This window comes from Cetorhinus maximus, chromosome 15 (assembly GCF_964194155.1).
Source record: "Cetorhinus maximus chromosome 15, sCetMax3.hap1.1, whole genome shotgun sequence".
Taxonomy (NCBI): Eukaryota; Metazoa; Chordata; class Chondrichthyes; order Lamniformes; family Cetorhinidae; genus Cetorhinus; species Cetorhinus maximus.
In genome coordinates this window covers 4561406-4586111 of record NC_135893.1, presented here as the reverse complement: position 1 = coordinate 4586111, position 24706 = coordinate 4561406, and the positions used below count along the sequence as shown (strand labels likewise).

Genomic DNA, 24706 nt, shown 5'->3' with positions numbered 1-24706 from the left:
ATTGTTCCCTATCCCATCATTTTAATCACATATAAACATTGTAGTATGCTCTGTTAGGCTTTTCTTCCAAGCACTTCATGTTTTGGTACTGTACAAATGAAAACAAACTACTTTATTTGAACTAAGTATGAAGTAAAAAAGGAAACCCTGTTATAAAAATCAGCTGGGACGAATCATCCTACTGAATGTGTTTAATTCTCACTGATGGTCAGCTTTGATGGGGATGGAGAATTCCACAGCTCAGGCTGTACCACTCTATTGAAGGAAGACCAGTTTGGAATTGGAAAGGTCACTAATCACTCCATCATCGGTGACCATGCCTTCAGTTGGCAAGGCTCTAAGCACTGGCATTCCCTCACTAAACCTCTAAGCCTCTCAACCTTTCTTTTACTTCTTAAAACCTACCCCTTTGACTAAACTTTTGGTCATCTACCATATTATCTCCTTATATGGCCCAGTGTCACATTTTGTTTTATAAAACTTCTATAACGCGCGTTGAGACCATGTTATTATGTTAAAAGTGTTAAATAAATACAAGTTGTTGTTGTTGAAGGGGAAAATGGACACAAAGTAAAATATAGCAATGAAAGTGCATGACAATTCACTTATTTTCCAGATTTATTTCATCCTCTTGTTGGTTCATTACCAACAAGTTGTGGTCTGTTGTGGCCAAGACGAGTATGAAATTAATGGAGAGTGCTGCTCAATGTGTCCACCAGGTAGGTGATGGCCTCTATTTTCAACGATTGTTCTTATCCAACAAAAAATGTGGTCATTTTCTTTAACTTTTGAAAGTTCTACATGAATAAATGTTCTTTTATCAGTGTCAGTTGCCTATTGTGTGAGGCAAGTGGCTCCTGTTTCCCCTTCTCCGTAAATATTAATTAAGGTATGTGTTTTAATTTTCCTGTAAAACATTTCAGTTTCTTATAAGTATACAGGTCATTAATTGTTTTGGTATTTAAAGCTCTGATTAATAGTTATGTTGCTGATTATATTTTTGAATGATACCTACCCAATGGTATTTGTATGTAAAATTGTTTCGAATTTTACCACAATAAACTTTGGAATATCCATTTTCAGGTTTACTTACTTAAATCATAAATAAGACCAGGCTGTGCAGAAGATGCTGACTGAGGTTTCACGTTTTAATACTCCTGTTAATATATTGGCTATTCCATGTTTTTCAATGAGCCGTTCACCTCGCTGACAGCTGCATCAAAGTTTTCGCAGTCCTTTGAGCAGAGGGTTGGTGTAATCAAGCATCTGAGTAGGAGAAAAAAACACAAGGGTCAACCAATCAGATTGAAGAATCCTCACTAAAACAAGCAGGAAGTTAAATTGTATAACCCCTAAAGGAGGGCACAGGGAGTGTGATACACAATTAAATCTTGCCCATTATTTGAAAGCCAAGCAAAATGCTAAATTCGTGCTGCCTATGCCTTCCAATGCTTTCTGCGTGCAGCCAATACTCCCCAGACTGTTCAATGGCTGCACAGACCAACAGAAGGGTCAATAGTGTTGGTATCTGGACTGCACCTGTTAAAGAGGAAGGGCATTGTAGCTGCTGGTGGTGCTGCGATCATTCTAAATATTGCACGATGTCAGAATCAACAATGGCTGGCAAGAGGAGAGAGCATGGACTAAGGCTTTCAGATGCTGTACTGGAGGTCTTGGTGAAATAGATAAAAGAAATAAGAGAAGTTCTATATCGTAAGGCCGGGGGTGGATTGCCGGAAGCCTTCCAGGTACATACTCAGAAAGCAGTGACAAGAGGGAGCAGACAAGGTCAATGCCAGGAATCTAGTCCCAAGGACCTGGATGCAGTGCAGGAAGAAGTTTAATGTTCTCACACAAGTTGTCACGGTTAGCGAGTACATCTTCAAATGCCATAAAGTTGCACACTACTTCTACAGCAGAGGACTCAGGTGAGGACTTTAGATAGGCCAGGCTACCTGCAGGAATACCTGCATTCTGTGTTAAGGACTATGAAGGAGTCCAGCACCAACTTGACACAGGGCATTCCACAGAGTTTGGAACTCACACTTTCAAAGGTGGAATGAATGGGCAGCTCGATAAACACACTTGTGGAAGCAACAATTACGCTGCATTTGACAGCCGGTGTCTGGGCTTTCATTACAGCACAAGCAGCATACATTCACTCTCTGGAGTGCTGCAGTGGAAGCTGAGACTGTTGTCATGCAAACTCAGCTTGCTGAGATGGAAGCTCAGCCTGCTGCCATCATGACTCTTAATACCAAAGTGAAAGGGGCTTCCAGGGGTTCACAGCACTCCAGATATCTGTTCTGCAGTAAATCTATTCCCTAAAGACCCTCTGCGGATATGGCCTTCTGCTGAGATGTCTTCTAGCTCTCCTCCTCCTCCCTGTGCTAGCAGTTCATCCTGCTCTGCGTGGCCTCTAACATTTTTCCAGTCATGCACAATTCCAAGAGGAAGCTGGACGAAGTCACCCATGTCTGGGTGAAATTGGTTTGAGCACAAGCCATTAAGTTAGCAAAACAGTACTTCAGCACCAACCAGACCACTCCCTGAAGACTATTGAGACTTTTAACAAGTATAGAACAGCACCCAAAGCATGTGGTATTGCAGCAACAGCTTAAAGATGTATTAAACTATTTAAACTTCACTTACTCCTGAATGCAGCAAACCTAACTTTTTCTGGTGTGTTTAGTGGTATCTAATGGGTAAGTACCTGAACTTTGTGCCCTTACATGAGTAAGCCCTTTGATTATACTATAATTTCCCTGTTCTTCCTGAACTTCTGTTATTGCTGTCTAAAAATAATAAAGGTTCTCATGTCATTTTCAAAGCTTTTTGCAGCAAAATCCTTTCTGTCAACAGTTTTCTGGGAGCAGTACAAGTTTTGTAATTACACAACTGACTTACACATGTATTTGTTTTGCAGGCACTATAGTGTTCAATCATTGCACGACAGATTTTGGTACAACATGTAAACCATGTCCAACTGAAGAATATATCGACCATCCTAATGGGTTAGAGTATTGTTTTAAATGTGCAGCTTGTGATCAAGGTAAACATCACAGTCACATTTATTTTACCCAGAGTGTTGTGGAGGCTGATTGGTTAAATATATTCAAGGCACAGATAGACATATTTTTGAACTATAGGGGAGTCGAGGGTTATGGGGAAAAGGCTGGAAAGTGGAGTTGAGGCCAAGATCAGATCAGCTTTGATCTTATTGAATTGTAGAGCAGGTTCATGAGACGGTATGGCCTCCTGCTCCTATTTCATATGTTCTGATCGGTTTGTAGATTGAGTATTTTCTTAGGAGCAGTAATCGGGCAACTGTTTAAAAATGCTATGGTTTAGCAAAACATCATTGTTCAAAATCTTCCTTAACTGGGTTTTCTCTCACTGCTCTTGAACAAACAGTGGAAAATGTCACGCGTGCAGCGCTGCTCTGGGCAATGCTACACAGATTATATTTATTCCCAGGAGATAGACAGTGCCAGAAGCCTCTACCTGCACAATCTAACAGTACTATCTGCCCCCGGGGAATTGGCACAATCTGCCTATTGCCGCTATGAACAAATTTTATTCAAGTAATATTGGTAGACTTTGTTGGTGAGCTACAGATCCATAATTTCTTTTTTATTCGATTATGGGACTTGGGCATCACCAGCTAGGCCAGCATTTATTGTCCATCCCTAATTGCCCTTAAGGTGGTGGTGAGCTGCCTTCTTGAACTGCTGCAGTCCCTGTGGTGTAGGTACATTCAAAATGCTGTAAGGGAGGGAGTTTCTGACTACATCAATGGTGAAATCATGCAGCTCAACTTCAAACCTGATATGGAATTTCCTGTCACCAAAATCTTGTTTTGGAGTTAGGTGTGATCAGATGAAATCAGATCAGATCAGATTAGACATTTTGTCTAACATTTCCTGTTAGACAGACACATTTTTTCTATCGTCTCCATTCCCAAGGATGCTCACCTATGCTGGTATGCGGTTGCACAGGTGCCATTAACTCTCCAGACCCTCACCCAAATACTCAGTATTCATAAAGGAGGCAATCTGATGAGAGGAAGGAGCCATGAAAGTCAAGTCTTCCTTTTTGTCATTTAATGTAGTAGAGGAATGGGGTCGGTTAGCTTAGTTGGTTAGTGTGTAGTTCAGAATAATGGCAACAGTATGGGCTCAACTCCTGTTCTGGCTGCAGTAGGCTTGGAAGAGTGGAAGACAATGACAAACCACCACTGACCAAAAAACAACCCAAAAAGGGCTCAGGATGAAGCATCAGCAGACAATGAACAAAGGACCTCCTTTCAGGCAGGACACACATCTGTGTTGTAGAGGAATGGGAGCAGTTGCTGAGTCTTATGCCTGTGGACATGAAACCAGTTCATCCTTTCAGATACTCTGGTTGAAATGAGCTAATGCAATATAATCCAGACTGCTTGGGGCATTTAATTACAGTACTGAACTATTGGGGATGAAAAACAACTGCCTGCATATTTAACATGTAAATATAAAGTTCTGGAAGTGTCCAGTAAGTCAGGCAGCATCATCAGTGGAGAGAGGAAGCTACGGTTCATGATTCAGGTTGTTGACCTTGGACATTGGCCTTGGTGGGGGTGCAGCACAGATTCATCAGAATTATATTAGGAATTAACGGGAAAAATAAATTGTGAGTACAAATTTCATGAATTCTGTTTGTATTGCCTTGAGCTTAGTTCTGAGGGCTGAAGTAATCAAGCTCTTTAAAACATTAAAGGGATTTAATTGACAAGATACGGAGAAACTCAAATGGGGTGAAAATCCAAAACAAGGGGTGTAATCTTAAAATTAGAACTCAGCCATTTAAGGGTGAAATTTGAAAGCAGTTTTTTCAAATGAAGGATAGTGGAAATATGGAACTGCCTTCCTGAAAGTCTCTGGGTTCTAGGTCAGTTGAAATTTTTAAGATTGAATTTGATAGATTTTTGGTAAGGGTATCAAAATGATACGGAGCAAAGAGGGGTAAATGATGTGGAGGAACATAAGCCATAATTCAATTGAAAAGGTTCAATTTCTACTCCTGTTCTACCTTCTTATGTTTCTATAGAACTAAGTAAGGTTTTCTGTAGCTGTCAACAAAGTTGTAAGAAAGGAATGCTGAAAGGATTGTTAACAAGAAATGGAAGGAGTTAAATGCAGCCACAAATGAGCCAAATCAAAATTTTCCCATTCTTAATCTCCTCCTGTAAGTGAAAGCCAAGACACTCAGTATATATGATTTTTTTAAAAACTGATCTATAAAAAAGCACTCAAGAATCTGAGGAAAACATTGAAAATATTAACTGAAAAATATGAACCAGAAAATCGCCAGTCAGAGTCTCTGTGTGAAGGAAGGGGAAAAAGTTTGAAAGGAGTGTGGAAAATAAACATGAAAATAAAGAAACAATGAGAACAAGTTACTAAAAAAGCATGAATGAAGTAGGAACTTTGCGACTCTGAGATTGACCACCCCCCCACCGCCCCCTCAAAGATCACAACTTGCTGGCTCATGTCAACAAGTCTGGGGGCTCCGAATCATGGTTCCCTCTTCTTCATTAAATTGGATGATTGGCTGATGCGCTCCACCCAGTTGGTCACCCAAAAGTCAAAATCAATCCTCTAGATTCTAATCTTAAAAGAGAAGCCTTCGCTATTTCATGTTCTGTATCCATTGTGTACCTCATAAGGAGGTATAAAGTGAAGTAATTCATATTTCATTTCTATCATGTTTTCTATTTATAGAGCTTGGGCTTCAAGTTAAACATGAATGTACCTCTACACAAAATACAGTATGTGAACCAAGCGAAGGTTATTACTGCATAGACAAACCCTGCCAGCTGGGTAGAAAGCACAAAACATGCCCTCCAGGTGAAGGAGTTAAAGAGAAAGGTATGGTGTCAGAGTTCCTTATGTTTCATTACTTAATCCTGTCTTGTAGAAGATAATATGCTTGACTTTCCTCCACTATATCCCTTAGGATAGTAGCAGCAGAGGATGGACAATCAGTTACAAAGGCTGGTTGCCATATACTTGATCCTAAAGTGTCATTTGACCTTTTATTGGTCTGATGGATTTGATTATGGGCAGGACTAGGGAAACAAACCAAGTTTGATATAACTAGAGGGAGCTTGTTCCCAGACGGGCAATCTGCATTGGGACACCCGATTGGCACCTGCAGCTTGTCAGGTTTATTCCAATAAGGATCATGGACAAATCTAGGACAGTCTCTGGGCTGGATTTTTGGGCCCTGCTGACATCGGGAATGGAGGCGAATAGGGCACAAAAATTACGTGGCTGGCTGGCGTGCTGACTTCCTGACCCCCTTCCTGACGTCAGCCATTATGGCCGATGTGGGTTCAGGGCACTGGAAGACTACCTGCCCCCACAAGGCGGACAGGCAGTTAGGCTCAATAATTGCTTAACATGCACTGCAACCGGGCGCATCTCTGAAGCTGGAAGGCCTCTGGCAATCCAGCTTCGAGAGCCTGCCAGCTGCCCTTAATTGGATAGGAAATCAGTCCCAGTGTCAATTAAGGGGACTTGTCAACATTCCAGGTCAACATTGCCCCCTTTGGGCTGGTTTGAGATCTGGAAATAGTCCCAGCTCTCATTTTGTGCCCCCAAAGTGAAAATTCAGCCCTTTCGGCCTATCTTCAGATGCATTAATTCACCCTCGGGAACATTTTTCACCTTTTATTAGGCCATATGGATTTAGGATCCCTTTGCCTAATTCATCACTTGCCTTTTACTGGCCAAAACTCAATTTTACCCGAAACCTGGGCTTCCCGCATTCCTGTCCACACCATCACCCCATCATCTCTGCTCACCGACCTGCACGTCTTCCCTGTTAGACAACAGATCCCATTTAAAATCACTGGCTTCATCCTCAAATCCTGCCATGGATTTTCACACCCCTACTTCTGCAACTACTTCCAGCCACAGATCCTCTCATGAACCTGACAATCCTCTGACTCCAGCCTCCTGGACAACCCTCCATCCCGTTTCCCTGCCATTGGTGGCAGAGTTTTTGATAGCTTTATTCCTGGTGCTGAATTTTTTTGCCTGTCAGGCGGGCGGGCCCGACCCAATCTCCGGCGGGCGGGGAGCTGATCCCCGCTGGAGAAGCAGGCCCTGCTGCCATTTTAAGTGTGGGGGCCAATTAAGACCCGCCCAGCGTGATGTCCGCCGGGAAGCGTTATGCACTTCCTGGGCGGGGGGAGGATTCCCCAAATGCGAGAGTGCGCTCTTTCGCACATGCGCATGATAAAGCGCACATCTCCCTGAGGCTATGTGCTGCCTCAGGGAGATCACTGAAAGGTTTTCAAACTTTAAAAATAGAAAAATTAAAAAATCATTAACATGTCCCCCTCATGTGATAATGTATGAGATGGGACATGTTAATAAATTGCACAAAAACTTTAATAAACTTTTTTAAACCCTACATGAAACCTCATCCCACCGGTGGATGAGGTTTCATGTTTTTTCAGAAGTCCGCTGGGGCTCCTGGCCTACCCACCAGCCTTAAGGTTGGACGGGCAGGTCCTTTTTTAATGGTTTTAATTATCCTGTCAATGGCCTCAGTTGGGCATTGACAGATCGGCGGGCAGACAGCTGATCTCACTGTGCCCCCGCCTTCCTGAAGATTTAAATGGGGCGGGATAACGTCGGGGATTCCCCCCAACGTCACCCCATGTCATTTTCGCGTTAGCGAGTGGGCCCCACCCCCTTCTCACCGACAGAAAAATTCAGCTCCTGCTGTCTGCACCGTGTAGTATAAAGGGTTTATGTGGGACAGGGTACAGGACCTTTCACATAGTGATGTAAGAGAATACATGACCCACACCTAGAGGTCAGTGTAGTGTTGGACAGAGCAGTAAGTAGAAGCAAACATGGAGACAGCTCCTAGCTTAGACCCTTTACTGTACACATGGATATAGTTACTAGTAGTTAATAAATACTTACAATTGAACTACCTAAGACTATTATTACCTTACTAAGAGTTACTGAGCTGTACCTAACATCCTACAACATGGTGATGGCGAATGGAAGAACCCAAAACCTTGCAAAGACTGCAGAAGAAAATTAAAATCCTGGAACACCAAAGGAAAAAAATCAAAGAAGCATTCTGACCCGCAGAAAATCTCAAGAAGCGAAAGCGCAGATGGAAATCACCAGAGAAAAGCTCCAAAGGAAACTTGGAAGCAGAAGGCAGAAATAAAACTCTTCACTGCAGCCAAAGACTACACGGGATCCCGTGGAAACCCAGTTTCAAAACCCAGAGATGCAGAGTCAGCAGACCTAGCAGGGATGGGCCAAAAATTTAAAAATTCCTGGACTAAACAAGTCCTGAAGAAGTTTAAATATTGCAGTGGTCAGAAATTGCCATTTAAATCACAGTGAGAGAAACCCGATTCCTGATTCTGTGCCTAAATTATGCTGCCACAGCCAAGCCCACTTCTAAAAGAAAAAAAAAATGAAAGATTAATCACGACTGAGTAGGCAGCTTTACAACCAAGCAAAAGCCGGAATTCGACAATTCAACAACCCAAAAACATAATACTAAAGCAGGGAGCACTTTAACTAGTTTGTCCAAGCAGCCATTGTTCAAAAAATCTAAATGTTGAGATTGCGAGCACCATGACTGCAGGAGCCTGCCAAAACCAGCAAATGTGAAAAACCCTTTGCACAGAAGCATACAGTGGCACCATCTTAGATTTTCGGAAACCTTAAAGCTGAACCTGCATTTAAAAATATTTAACCATGAATCAGAAATCTACTCTTCCTTGGATTTATCCAAGGCCCAAATCAATCACAAAATTGGGAAACTTGAGAAAGCCATTCCTTAGACACAGGATTGCTTCAGGTTTGGATAAAAAGACAGAAGCTGAACAAGTTAACACACTGCCTTATTCGGTAGGCCTGATAGCCAATGATATAATAGCTAGATAAGGAATAAATGAATCATCTGCAAAATTTGATGAAGTTTGAAAACTATTCAACGCTTTTTTTCTAACTTCTGAAGTAACAGAATCCTTGAAAGAGCAAAATTTAACAAACATGTCTAGGTCCAGGCAAATCAGTTGGAAGGCTGTGATTATGGTGATATAAAATCTGAGCTAATCAGGGATAGAATAGTTGTAGGAGTGGCGGACGACGTACTCTCAGACATGCTTCAAGTAAAGGAAGATCTGACCCTTTAGAACACTATCCAGATTGTCAAGCAATCTGAAATATATTTGAGTACTGGTCCATATTAAGAGGAGAAAGTAAACTGTGGTACAAAGTAAACCCCACTGTCCAGCTAGAGAAACAGCACAGAAACAGGGATACTCCAAGCCAAGGGAAACAATACCCTAACTGAGTAGTAGAGCAACTATGCCAGCACTGTGGAGCAAAGCGGCCCCATAGGCATGATCAGTGTCCAGCAATTTCAGCCCAATGCTTTTAATGCAACTGAAAAGGACACATTGGAAAAATGTGCAAAGCTAAAACATCAAAACACAGAGGATCGCAAGATGATTCATGAAGTCAAGACAGCACACCAAGAGGACACACAACCATGCTTCTTGGGTCAGGTCAAAGATCCTGGATTTTTGTTCTGGAATGCAAACATCTCGGTTAACCTCACAAACTTTAAGTTGGACATGGGAACTGATGTTACCATCCTATTGGGCAAAGAACCGTGGCTGAGAGACCCCTGGCTAAGAACAACAGATACACCACTTTATGGGCCCAGAGGTATCCGACTTCCGGTCATAGGCATAATTCTGGAACCATTAAGTTACGGTGCCAAACAAATCTTCGAGCTAATGTACGTCATCCGTAACCAGTCTTTTTCTCTCCTGAGCAGAGATGCCTGTGTAGTCCTAAATCTCCTCAAAACAGCAGAAGATGTCAAGACAACATCTGTCATAAATTATACAGAACTACAATTTCCCAAGCACTCCAACAAGAAAGGTTCTCTCGACTGGGCCTTCATCTCTGAATTGTCTTCTTCTTTGCACAGCTGGTTTGTCCACTTTCTGTGCAGGTACCAGAAGCCCTTCATTGGTCAGAGCAGCCAACCACTCACATGGTTACCACAGCGCCTGGAGTGGATGATAATCAAGAGAGCAACCAGCAGCGAGAAGAGCTTCAACCTCCGACTAAACCCGGAGGCCACAAAAGAGATGCTGCAACCCCCAGCCAGCATGACAGTGGCATGGACGATGCTGGAGAATAATAGCAACCATCCACTGATCACAACATGCTGCCAAGCGAAAAGGTGAGCTTAATACCAATCACACCCTCACAACAGGAAGGGCCATCTTCTGTCCCAACATGTGTCATGGCGAGCCACATGAAGGAAGGAAAGGAAAGAACACTGTAGAGATGAGCCGTGAATTCCTTTGCCCCGTAAAGAACAGGGTAAACCAACTAATTTCTGTCACTACAACTGGGGAATCAGCAAAGAGCAATTCAATGTCAAAGAGCGGAAAAATGATGAAAAGACACTCTGATGCCAGGAAAACTTCCAATTCAACAAGGTGGACCTGTAATGACAGGGCCTACCACTCCTCTGATTGTAGTGAGAACAAGGTACAGAAGGGTTACAATGCCTCCAGACTGCCTGAACCGATGAACTCAGAGACTTGAAGATGGGAGATGTGGTAGTAATAATGTTGTTAGTACAGTGGGTAAATTGGGATAACTTGTAAATATGTTGGATAAAGACTTGGCGGGTTAGGTGTAGTATAAGGGTCTGGCACATAAAGGGTTAACGTGGGACTTGGGTACAGTACTGCTCACATAATGATGTAAGAGGACATATGACTCACACCTCGAGGTCAGTGTGTGTGTGTATATATATATATATATATATATGTATATGTGTGTGTGTGTGTGTGTGTGTGTGTGAGAACTACGAAACTACATCCACCATTTTACAACAGACCTCCCTCCTCTATCCCAAATTTCGAGTAATATAGTCCTTACCTCTTAAGACGGACTGCAAACTGCAACCCCACACCACACAAAGTGGATTTAAGTACACAAGATAATTGGATCTTAAGGGGGTGTTAATTATTTTATTGAACATGTTTACAGTGATTACTTAGTGCAAGCTGTAAGCCAACATTGGTTAGAGAGAATTAAGCACACAAAGGAATCATATCTCCACTTGGAGAGGCAAGGTTTGATCAGGGATAGTGAGCATAGCTTTGTCAGAGGGAGGTTATGTCTACCAAATTCGATTGAATTTTATGAGGAGGTGACCAGGTGTGTGGATGAGGGTAGTGCAGTTGATGTAGTTTATATGGATTTCAGCAAAGCCTTTGACAAGGTCCCACATGGGAGACTTATAAAGAAGGCAAATACACATGGGATACAGGGTAATTTGATAAGGTGGATTCAAAATTGGCTTAGTTGTAGGAGGCAGAGGGTGATGACAGAAAGATGCTTTAGTGACTGGAAGCCAGTGTCCAGTGGCATACCACAGGGATCTGTGCTGGGTCCCCTATTATTCATCATTTATATAAACGCCATAGATGACTATGTGGGGGGGTAGGATTAGTAAGTTTGCGGATGACACAAAGATTGGCTGGGTGGTTAACAGTGAGGTTGAGTGTCTTGGGCTACAGGAAGATATAGATGGGATGGTCAAATGGGCAGATAAGTGGCTGATGGAATTTAACCCTGAAAAGTATGAGTTGATACACTTTGGAAGGAGTAATTTGACAAGGAAGTATTCAATGAACGGCATGGCAGTAGGAAGTTCTGAGGAACAAAGGGACCTTGGTGTGTGTGTCCAGAGATCTATGAAGGCAGAGGGGCATGTTAGTGGGGTGGTGAAAAAGGCATATGGGACACTTGCCTTTATCAATCGAGGCATAGATTACAAAAGTAGGGAGGTCATGTTGGAGTTGTATAGAACCTTGGTGAGGCCACAGCTGGAGTACTGTGTGCAGTTCTGGTCACCAAATTATAGGAAGGATGTTGTTGTGGTGTCTTTGATGAACAGACCACAGGAGACTCAGGTACAGGTTACAAACATTTATTTGAGCAATTGCAAGGAGGGCACCATCTCAGTGCAGCTTGAGGCAGTACTCTGCTAAACTACAAGTGTTCATCATATTTATACATTATTGGTCACGTACAAAAACAGTTCCCAGATTTCGATCTTGTCAACATATAGGTTTACATTAAACAGACAAGTCTCTGGTACAAAGGTACATGCATCATCTGGTCCCACCTACACCCAGGCAGAGACCTGCCTTCCTATCTAAGCTGGGACCATCTGTTCTTCCCCTATCTGTTGAAGAGCACACTTAATCTATGGTATTGCCATTCTCTGACTCCAGTCTAACTCCTCTATCATATTTACATTCTTCTTCGTCCAATATGGCCTTGCTGATGCTCGCAAGCCCTGAGAATGTGCAAGGTTCAGCATTCTCTCTGTCCCAGCCTGAACTACTTAGCAATTGTGGTTTTGCATGCTGGGGTATTTTAAGTCAAGTCCCTTGACCATTACTGTATTCCTTTATTTCCCCCTAACAGTACCCCCTTTTGGTCCTTGGCTTAGCCCAAGGTAGCCAACTACAGTGGTGTCCGCTCACCACCCCCCCTTTACGCACCACCACCCATTGATGCTGGCCATCCATCCAGCTTTGGCACGTAAACGGTACGGCTACTGGTCAACCATCCGTATTATCTGGTCCTTTAATCCGAACCCCTGGCTTACCAGATTCCTACTCCATCTACTAAAACTCCCCCAATGCCACCTTTTTTGTGACTTCCGGGTGCGATGAATCAAGTATGTTAGATACATAGTCAATATCACCTGAAGTATAACTGGGGCATGGGAGATAATCTGAATCCAGGGGTGTATCTGTACATTCGAGCTCCAGTTCCACAGGTCCTCCCACCGTGTGGAAGAATCTATTTGTTCAATATCCATCTTTAAGGCTCTAACCTGTTGCTGCAGTGTACAGTAAGTTCTGTATATCTGCTGAGCCTGTCTCCGAATCGCGGTGAGATGCTCTGGTAATAGGGGAATTTCATAGGAGAACTGGTTCAAGTACTGTGTCAGGTTATCCTTAAGGCTTTCTTTGACCTGAATAATAGTCATTCCTCTCTTGTATATTTCAACCAGTTCCACCTTCCCCACCCTTGCCGGCACCTCTGGGTGTAGGCACATCGAATGATTGTGGATGGGGCATATCTGGTTACCCCCATACTGGATTCTTTCCTGCCACGTGGTGATACAATATCTCCCATTCCCTGTATATGCAACATGGGTTGGTTCTTTTGCAGCCCATATAGTTTCCATTGTACAGTTTGCGGCTGCTTTAAATCCACACTTCGTTTCCTCCGTCTCATATATCGGATGTGCACATACTACTGCGGTGGCTTCTACGCTACACCATTCTAATGTGGTGCTAACTATATTTCCTTCTATGTCTACTGTGTATGGTAGAATATCGTGATACTTAATATAGCAATCCCCCCGTCTTACCCCAATATTTTCTACTCTATATAATGTCCTGCCGGGTGTTGACATAGGTATGACAGGTATTACTAATACAATGCCTATTAGCATATTACTATTCACTATACATTCAACATTCATTCTATATACGCGTGTTAAACCTCTGAGCTGGCAACCGGTCAATTCATGATTCTTGTGTCGTGAGAGATTCAGTAAATGCTCATTAGTTACCCATAAAGGAACTACTCCTTCATTAATCTGTCTTAAATGCTCTCGGGCTTGTTCTAACACCCAAGATTTATAGATCCTGCAAACATCATTTCTGCTTGCTTCGTCTGAAATATTTTTCCCTATTCCAATTAATTTACTGATATTCCCCGCATGACTTTCGAGCACAGTAGCCAGGCTTTAGATTAACTGTGTCACGTCCTGGTCCGTATCTAATCGTGTATTCTGGATCCCCTGTCCCCGCCCTAAAATCTCCTTAAGCTTAAGTCTCAGGGTACGGACCTTCTGATCTACAGTTGCTAGGTGGACGGAATTAACTATTGATGCCCCCGTATTGAATAACGTGGCAGCGTCATTTATCAGGCTGCGCTTAACGTGGTTCCCTCCCAAGCCTGGTCACATCTCGCCGTTGAATTGAGATGCTTCAGTCATCAGCTGGCCCATTCGAGCCGTATTTAGTGCTTGAATATGGGTTGAGCAACACTGGGGCGGGGCAATTCCGGATATGTTCAAGACTCCGGGTACCAGCTCATGGTGTACATTATCATACAAAACTTCTGATTAACCAGCACCAAACCATTCGTCGGTCCTGGATGCATAGTCGGACAAGGTGGGTCAGTCAGTGTGGTTTGAGGGGCTTCAATTATCTACTCGGACTGTGAAAGTAGAGGTTGGAGGTGGCTGGACAGTGGGGGACCTCCCACGCCCGATCTGAAGCAAACCCTTACTACAATTTGAAAGCACTTGTTCTCCTACTGTTACGTTTATCATTACGTTGCGTGTCGCATTCGGCACTGTCCGTGCTGTACCAAAGTCCCTCCTGTGGTGCAGGATGAGTAGTGATGATCCCCGACCTTGTTGCCAGTACTGATATGCCCACGACCAGGATCGTAGATCTGTGGAGACATTAACATCGGTTCCCGTTCTCCGGGTAACCGCTTGGTCAGTTGTCATGTAACTTTAACTGTGCATAATGCCTCCATTTACTTCTCGTTCTCATATCTACAAGTGCGCGTGTATCACCTGTCATAAATACCTCATATGGTCCGTTGTTGCTCTTTGGATTTGCCTGTTTCCATATCCTTAACCACCTGTTGGTCTCTGACTTCCTTCCTTAACTCATGCAATTGCTTATTTATTTCCCTCACATAGTCTCGCATCCTTCCTTTTAGTGGTCCTACATCTCCCACTACTACTATGATTCCCTCGGGTAACTGCATTGCTCTCCTTGTCATTATTTCAAATGGGGTGAACCTGATGGTTCTGCTTGGGGTGGCCCTAAGGCGCATCAGAATACTGGGCTGTTCCCTGTCTCTTGAATTGCTTTTGTGATTGATTTTTTTTTAAAGTTCAGTTCATCCTTTCCACCATTCCCGAGCTCTGTGGCTGGTAGGGAATGTGGAATTTCTGTTTATATTTAAATGTCTTTGATGACTCTTCCTGTGAAATGAGTTCCCTGATCTGAATCTATCTGGATGGGCCCCCTCCACTCCTTCTAGTCTACTGTCTCCTGCTGCTGTCCCACACCGGACCTCAATACCTTAAACTGCCAATACAACTCTACAATGCACCTTCTTATCCTATCTTTCAATGGCTCAGTATCTTCACTTCCAGTGATGGTTCTCTCTGGGAGCTGCTTAACTGTCTGTCATCATAGTGTTAATCCTGTGGCCTTACTTTTTGTAGCTCGCAGGCACATCGATATAATCAGGAATACATCTATTTAGCCTTTTTCCAGCTTTCCCTTTACCTATATACATCTTGTGGTAAATTGTTGTTAAGTATTATTTCTCCTTACATTTCAGTTCCTGAACTACAGATTCCACATAGTTTTACCTCTACGTTTTTTTTTTTCCCCTGACCATGATCATCCTAAGATTCTCTTCAGTTCAGTTTCTCTATTGTCAACGAGGATCTCTGTCTCTAGATCTTTGCTTATCTCCTCCTGTGCGTTTCCAATGTCTCAGCTGATGGCCAGATTATCAAATTCACTTCCCTTAAAACAGTTTGTATATTGTGTCCTCTTTCTCATTACTCCTCTTACTCATTCTCCTAATTGCCTCATAGCATTTTAAACATGCAACAGCTACCATCTTATCTAGTTCAGGTTGTCTGGAGAGACTTTACAGTCCAATAAAGTATTCTCATAACAGTTTTAAAAACAGAAATCAGGTAATGACATGTTTTGCTTCTTCATCTTCTTCTCAAACATTTTATTGTCTCAAAAGTAACCCACTAAATTGTGTCTGACCCATTTCTTTTAGATTTATCCCAGATTCATTAACTTGGTCAAAAATTGGATTTCTGCCAAACTTTGACAAGGTCTTGAGCTTAGCTTCATATTTTGGGAACAGACTTACAAATACAAAAGCTTGCAGCATTTGAATTAGTGCCAATTGTTGTCAAACCTTTTAAAATGTAAATTCCCTTTTGAGAACTTTATCAGGAACCAAACCTCAAATTTTAAATTTTGTAAGAAATGTAATTTACACTATCAAAATTAAAACTACCTCTTTCTTATGTGTATTGATTTGTATCCAAGTTATAATTCCCGTATGTTTATCGACACATTCTTTATCTTAGATAGCATCCTAGTGATTCAAAACTACACTGCACTTTACACCTCAAGCCTTGTCCCAAATTCAAATAACAGTGCTGTTGGGATGCAGATTTCCTTTCATATTTAATTCATCTCTTCACAAGAAACCCCTTTTTTATCCATTGGAACCACCTAGGCCTTTTGTTTATGTCTTTTGGTTTTCCTAGAATCCCTTGAACTTCAGGTAATTTTTCCCCTCAGAATTTTAGAATACTAACTCATGAGTTAATGTAACTCGTATTTATCAATCCCAATCAGCTTGGAAGCTGGTGATGCTAGTCTGCAAAGGGGGTGGTAAAAAGGTTGGTTCATCTAACCCTGTTGAGCTTTATGATACCTTCAAATTGCGATTTTTTTTTTGCCAGAAATCTCAACTCAAATCTTATACTCAAAACTTTAGAATGTTTGAGTATACTTTTCCTTTAATCTAACATGGGGCTTCCAACCCTAAAGTGCTGAACTGCACACACAAATAACAATTTACGGAAGAAAACGCATTAAAGCTCACATGCTTCCTTGCACACAAACAAACATACATTTAGAAGTATGTCTTTATATTCCTGTATCCTCAACTTAACAACTTAAAACTCTCATATTCTAAATGAAACTTCAAATGGCAGTGGGGGAAATAAAGAGATCTTGAAGGCTCCACCTTCTGGGACAATCAAACTGACGAAAGCTCACATTTCCCCTGCCTGTCAGTGCTTATTAACTCCCCTAGGGGTACGCCCCTTTTCTCTCTTTCTCTCTCTCTCCAGCACAAGCAGCTCTTGTAACTTGGATCAATTCACTTTTTTAAGAAAATTGAGTAGCGGACCTTTCGGGTCCCAATCATCCTTCCACATTTTCAGGAAAATCTCGTCATCCCACATGGGACGTTATACACCCCCAATTCGTTTCTCCCTCCCCCAAGGCTTCCTTGACTGCCCTCTCAAACTCCCTGTGCAGGTCTGTCACCTTCTCCCAGTCCGGGATGTCCTCAGGTTTCATCCAGTCTCCACTCCTAAACTGTAGGGGTAATCTTTCCAAATATCCCCTGGGCATTTAGCCTTCACCAGTATGTGGGTATCAAGGGGTGCATTGCATGGAAATCTTGCATTTCCCGCAGTTTGGTCCAAAAATCTGGGTTGCTATGCCAAGTTTTAAGTGTCAGCAGTTCTTTAAACAAAACCTGTTTCTCCCCCAGACTGAATGGTATGTGCTTAACTTTCTCCGTAACCCTCTCAATCTCTTCATCCTCCCCCTATTCCTCAGCCCCCTTTCTCCCTTCGGGTTTCAATTCGCCTTTCCTGACTTTACTTTTCCTAATGGTTATTGCCATAGGGGCCATGGGATTCAATGGGCACAGTGGGGCGGTTGGTTCATATGAGGGCGGAACTGCCTCAGCTCCTTCATAGGTTTCTTCTTCGGAGCTTTCCCCCTCTTGATCAATGTCACTGCTGCTGCTGCTGCTGCTGCCACTGTTCTGATCTGTCCTGAATCTGACTTTGTTTCTCTCTCTCTGATCGACTGGAATTTAGTATTAACCCTTCTGCACAACTGTAGGTACAGTGTGATAATAACCATCATCCCTTTCTTTTCCTTTTTTTTTTGCTCTAACCACCACCTTTTTTGATCTCCGGGGGTTCCCTGTGGGTTCCACCCCTCCTTCTGCATTTTAGTGATTAATTTTGACTGTTGTTCCGCGATGAACCTCGTAATGGAGTCCGCGGTTCCCCAGTCGAGTTCCATTGCGCTAGTTTGTTTCCCTGACGGCATTCGGTTCCTTTTTTTTCATCTATCTCTGCGCGATACGTCCGCACTGTCCTAACAACTTAGTTATCTGAGGTATATGTATATGCCGTTTAACAGGGGTCTGGCCTTCCTGCGCGGCTTCGGCTAAGGTTATATTTCAAACCCCAACCACGCCAGCACGGCTGCACCTCCTCTCTCTGGTAATGGTCTGGCCTTCCTGCGCGGCTTTGGCCCCGCTAGCCGCCTGCACGGCTCCGCCGATTACCCCTGGCGCCTCCTATCTCCTGTCCTGAGTCCTCCTCTTGATTCTTTGATACTTGACCAGACTGTTCTCGGGTAGGCCTACTGCACTAACTACGGGTGGTAAATGAATATACTCACCCAGTTTGCAGAGCCGTCCCGAGGATCCGATCCAAGTATCCTGCCGACTACGCCAAATTGTTATGGTGTCTTTGATGAACGGACCACAGGAGACTCAGGTACAGGTTACGATCGTTTATTCGAGCAATTGCAAGGAGGGCACCATCTCAGTGCAGCTTGAGGCAGTACTCTGCTAAACTACAAGTGTTCATCATATTTATACATTATTGGTCACATACAAGAACAGTTCCCAGATTTCGATCTTGTCAACATATAGGTTTACATTAAACAGACAAGTCTCTGGTACAAAGGTACATGCATCATCTACCCCCACCTACACCCAGGCAGAGACCTGTCTTCCTATCTAAGCTGGGTCCATCTGTTCTTCCCCTATCTGTTGAAGAGCACACTTAATCTATGTTATTGCCATTCTCTGACTCCAGTCTAACTCCTCTATCATACTTACATTCTTCTTCATCCAATATGGCCTTGCTGATGCTCGCAAGCCCTGAGAATGTGCAAGGTGCAGCATTCTCTCTGTCCCAGCCTGAACTTTAAATGTTAACTACTTAGCAATTGTGGTTTTGCATGCTGGGATATTTTAAGTCAAGTCCCTTGACCATTACTGTATTCCTTTATTTCCCCCTAACAATGTGATTGCACTGGAGGGGGTGCAGAGGAGATTCACTGGGATGTTGCCTGGGATGAAACATTTAAGTTATGAAGAGAGGTTGGATAGACTTGGGTTGTTTTCGTTGGAGCAGAGAAGACTGAGGGGTGACCTGATCGAGGTGTACTAGATTATGAGGAGCATGGACAGGGTGGTGATGGTCTGGAATGCACTGCCTGGGAGGGTGGTGGAGGTGGGTTGCCTCACATTCTTTAAAAAGTACCTGGATGAGCACTTGGCACATCATAACATTCAATACTATGGGCCAAGTGCTGGTAAATGGGATTAGGTAGGTAGGTCAGGTGTTTCTCACATGTTGGTGCAGACCCAATGGGCTGAAGGGCCTCTTCTGCACTGTGATTCTGTGAAACAATGGCTGTGTGGACACCTGTAACTTCCCAAAAACATGGTATGCAATGTGGCAACTTTATCATTGATAATAATGATAACACAAAAAAATTTATGGTAATAGTAACAAAAAACACTACATGTGCCTGACCATTATACTACACTTCCCCCCCAGCTTTATTTTGCCCTATTTTAAATGCGGGTGGTTTTAGCCCAAAAAAGCTTGAAATAATTGAGAGTAAACTGGCATATAACAATAACAGGAACTGTGGTCCTGATTTTGAGGTCCCAATAGCGGTGAACTCTGGTGATGGCCCAGCTGGGCCACTTTCAGGCTACAAGGACCAATGCTGAGTGAATTTGGGCGCATTACCTGCAAATTACACAGATTTTCATGTACCTTGTATTATAGCTGGTAATTTCAAGCATAAGGCCTGCTTTCCAAACAGACCTTAGCAATACAAAGATCTGATACCGACATTGATACATTTATTTTACAGGTACAAATTTCACAGATACCGTGTGCGAGGTGTGCCCTGAAGGAACATATTCAAGCAATAATTCATCAACTGAAGCATGTGAGAAATGGACTGAGTAAGTACATTAAACAAAATCCAGAATTTTTAACTTGCAACATCAGTGTATGGTTGGCTGTAATTTGCAAACATACAGAGGGGAATTTGAACTTCGTGGGTGGGTGGCTGGAGAACGGCTGTCAGTTTGTGCAGATTGGAATGGGTGGCGGGGTTGTTAAAGAAGCAAAAATGCCAGCATATTGGGAACACTTCTTTAACCAGTCCTGTTTCAGAGTCGCGTGCAAAGCCCCTGTGGGACAGTTCGGGCGATGCATTACTTACGTTAAAAACCAATTGGCTGAAGATTTATCTCTGCATTCTGGCTTTAACTGCCAGCACTGGCGTTCCTGGGCTGTGTGAAGCTCACCAGGGTGAACATGGTGAGAGCAAAGGAAGGATTAATGGGTCTGTGAAATTGACAGGCTGGAAAGCCTTGAAATACTGATCGAGGACAGGCGTTTCTTTGCCTAAGTGAAAGGCTATTGCTCACAGGACTTATTCTGAGAGTGTGTTTTTACTTCTTTGTAGCTGATTTCCAACACTTGAGGATATTCCTGCAAGCTTGCACTTTGTCATTTTTATCTGCACTCTGCAGAACAGAGGGGATCAGAGGAGAAGGGACAGAGCCCATAACTTCTGAGCTCCAGGGCATCGGAACTGGATGTGCTGGGGAACTCCCCCCCCACCCACCCACCCCCACCCCCACCCCCCAAACCCTCTACCCCCAGAAGTCCCCACCTAAGGATTGCATAGCAATTGTTCAGGAAGTTCAAACTCCTGTTGGGCAGTTGGCCGGCAATGGGATCTATCCGAAAGCATGGCATAAATTGCAAGCTTCGGATGGTTCCGACTGTCCTACAGTAACAGTTACCTCGAAAGAGTTAGAAGAATTAAAACCACTTCTAAGTTCTGGGTAACCATAATACTGACCCTGTCCCTGCCCCCAACATCCCACTGAACTATCCCCACCTCCCACCACCAAACCCGCCCCAACCAACTAAACTGCCGATTATGACCCAGCAGTTGGTAAAGCTGAGTTATTTAAAAATCCCAGAGGGAAACTTTAAACAACTGTCATAACTTATATTTTTATTTTTGTATGTTTTGAGATGCAGCTCTAAATTCAGGAATCAGACCACCAGTTCTCGAGGGGTTTTATATCAAAATACATGAGACATTTATTAATTTACACAGGTCAAATATATACACGTGGCTACAAATTACTACTGTCATAACTTTGAACAAATGCCTAAACTAATCTGCATTAAGGCAACAGCAACCCGTAGACTTTCAGCAGACACCAGGCAAAGCATTTACACCTTACAAATTCAAAATGAGGTTCTTTTCACTTTGGTTCCTGCGGAGACAGTTGTAGGCTTACAGCTGCTTTGATCTTACATTGCCTGTGCCTTGCACACACAAAACTGCTGTCTGTTATACCCAACACAGCTCATTCTATGTAAATTCTCATTGTATCACCGGCCCCATTGACCTCCACTTCTTCTAACAATAAAACCCCTTTCATAGTACCAATTTTATTAGTAAAATAAACATATTGCTTGGTCTGTGCGAGATAGGTGCCAGATTTCACCCCCCTTCTTGAATGCTCTATTCAAAAAAATGCAAATGCACTCTACCTCTCTTACATCTCAAAACTAGTACACATCAAAGCACCCAAACTGGCTGCCTTTAATCCAATTAAGACTCACCCACAGACTAAACCTCTATCTTAAATGAAAAAATGGTTTCCAATAATATCAAATACGATAATAGCTTCATGACACTCCCCCAACCAACCAACCCTGAGCACCCGATCTACCCCCTACCCCCAAACCTGCCCAGTTACCTTACAAACTTACCTTCGCCCAGGCTTCTCAAATAGCTGGACCCTAAAACTTACCTCCTTTACGGCAGCTAGTACTGTAAAAAGAGGTCGTGGCTTCCTTATCTCTGACTCTCCTGCCCTCGACACAAGGCCTCAGGAACCCGCTGTACTGCACAATTCTCACCCGGCCTAAGTCGAAAGGTCGGGCGGAAAAGGAGTGGCTGGATTTCATGGTAAATCAGCTGGGAGCGGAGTGACAATTTAACTCTGATTGCCACTCCACAGAAGTTACGGGCAAGAGTTCCGAATCGCATGAAAACAATACTCCCAACACAGAGTTTACTGACAGGGGAGAGGAGGATGCAGAGATGCTTCAGTGTGATTTGGACGAGCTGAGTGAGTGGGCAAATGCATTGCAGGTGCAGTATAATGTGGATAAATGTGAGCTTATCCACTTTGGTAGCAAAAACAGGATGCAGGTTATTATCTGAATGGCTATAAATTGAGAGAGGGGAATGTGCAACGAGACCTGGGTGTCCTCATACACCAGTCGCTGAAGGTAAGCATGCAGGTGCAGCAGGTGGTAAAGAAGGCAAATGGTTTGTTGGCCCTCATAGCCAGAGGATTCGAGTACAGGAGCAGGGATGTCTTGCTGCAATTATACAGGGCCTTGGTGAGGCCACCCCTGGAATATTGTGTGCAGTTTTGGTCTCCTTATCTGAGGAAGGATGTTCTTGCTATAGAGGGAGTGCAGCGAAGGTTTATCAGACTGATTCCTGGGATGGTGGGACTGATATATGAGGAGACATTGAGTCGGTTAGGGTTATATTCGCTGGAGTTCAGAAGAATGAGGGGGTATCTCATAGCAACCTATAAAATTCTAACAGGACTTGACAGGGTAGATGCAGGAAGGATGTTCCCGATGGTGGGGGAGTCCAGAACCAGGGGTCACAGGCCAAAATATTGTTTATTTTCAAGAAGGAGTTAGGTATAGCTCTTGGGGCAAAAGGGATCAAAGGATATGGGGAGAAAGCGGGAGCAGGCTATTGAGTTGGATATCAGCCATGATCATAATGAATGGCGGAGCAGGCTCGAAGGGCTGAATGGCCAACTCCTCCTATTTTCTATGTTTCTATGACCCTTCTAATTCTCATCTATATACTGCCCTTCAACAACATAATTTGAAAACAGAATGTTACGTTCCACTTTACGCTGATGCCACTCAGCTCTGTCTCACCACCACCTCTCTCAACCCCTCCACCGCCTCTAAAATGTCGGACTGTTTGTCCAACATGCAGTATTGAAGGAGCAGAAATTTCCTCCAACTAAATATTGGGAGGACTGAAGCCATTGTCTTCAATACTCACCACAAACACCTGGCCACCAACTCCATCTTGCTGGCAGCTGAGTTGAGGTTGAAACAGACTGATTGAAACTTCATGTGACCCTGAGTTGAGCTTCTAACCACGTATCTGCCCCATTACCAAGACTGCCCAATTTCTATTCTTGTAATATCGACTGCCCCTGCCACAGCTCATCTGCTGCTGAAATTCACATCACCTTTGCTACCTCTAGACTTGACTCGTCCAAGGCTCTCCCTGGCCAGGCTCCCATCATCCACCCTACTTAAACTTGTGCTCATCCAATTCTACTGCCCATATCTCAACTTGCACAAGTGCCACTGACCCATCATCTTTGTATGTGCTCACCTGCATTGGCTCCCAGTCTGGCAGTACCTCAATTTTAGATCTTTCATCCTTGTTTTTAAATTCGTCCAGGGTCTCGTACTTCCCTATCTCTGTAACCTCCACCACCTCACAAGACTTTTGAGATCCAAACTTCTCCAATATTTTGTTTTGCATTTATGAGACGTGGGCGATGCTAACATGGTCAGCATTTATTGCCCAACCCTAATTGCCCTTGAGAAGATGTTGATGAGCTGCCGTCTTGAACCGTTGTAGTCCATGTGGTGTAGCTACACCCAGAGTGCTGTTAGGGAGAGGATTCCAGGATTTTGACCCAGCAACTGTGAAGCAACAGAGTTATAGTTCCAAGACAGGATGATGTGTAGCTTGGAGGGGAACTTGCAAGTGGTGATATTCCCATCGGTCTGATGCCCTTGTTCTTCTAGGTGGTAGAGGTCAGGGGTTTGGAAGGTGCTGTTGAAGGAGCCTTGGCGAGGTACTGCAGTGCATCTTGTATCTGGTGCACATTGCTGCCAACGGGCACCATTGGTGCAAGGAGGGACAGTTGGTGGTGGATAGTATGCCGATCAAGTGGGATGCTTTGTCCTGGATGGAGTGTTGTTGGAGCTGCACTCATTCTGGGAAGTGGAAAGTATTACATCAGACTTCTGACTGATGCCTTGTAGATGATGGATAGGCTTCAGGGAGTCAGGAGATGAGTCCCTCACCGCAGAATACCCAACCTCTGACCTGCTCTTGTTGCCACAGTATTTATATGTCTGGTCCAGTTCAGTTTCTGGTCAATGGTAACCCCGAAGATGTTGATATTGGGGGATTCAGCAATGATATTGCCATTGAATGTCTTGGGAAGATGGTTAGATTCTCTCTGTTGGAGATGTTCATTGCTTGGCACTTGTGTGGCATGAAAGTTACTTGCCACTTAGAGCCCAAGCCTGGATATTGTCCAGGTGTTGCTGCATATGGACACGGACTGCTTCAGTATCTGAGGAGTTGCAATTGGCACTGAACACTGAATCATCAGCAAACAATCTCACTTCTGACCTCTTGTTGGAGAGAAACATTGTTAAAGCAGCTGAAGATGGTCTGGCCTGACACTACCCTGAGGAACTCCTGCAGCGATGTCCTGAGTTGAGATGATTGGCCTCCAACAATCACAGCTATCATCCTTTCCTGGCATGA

General features: G+C 43.5%; 1 protein-coding gene across 1 annotated transcript in view; it reads left to right on the top strand.

The window, feature by feature from the left end:
* The first annotated feature begins 616 nt into the window (after positions 1-616).
* The window catches only part of LOC144691131 (uncharacterized), a 122677-nt gene continuing 98587 nt past the window's right edge, over positions 617-24706 (top strand). The window contains exons 1-4 of the mRNA XM_078559198.1: positions 617-719; positions 2927-3052; positions 5760-5906; positions 19922-20015. Coding sequence (XP_078415324.1) covers positions 707-719; positions 2927-3052; positions 5760-5906; positions 19922-20015 — 380 coding nt within the window. The 5' untranslated portion in view covers positions 617-706. The remainder of the gene's footprint in view (positions 720-2926; positions 3053-5759; positions 5907-19921; positions 20016-24706) is intronic.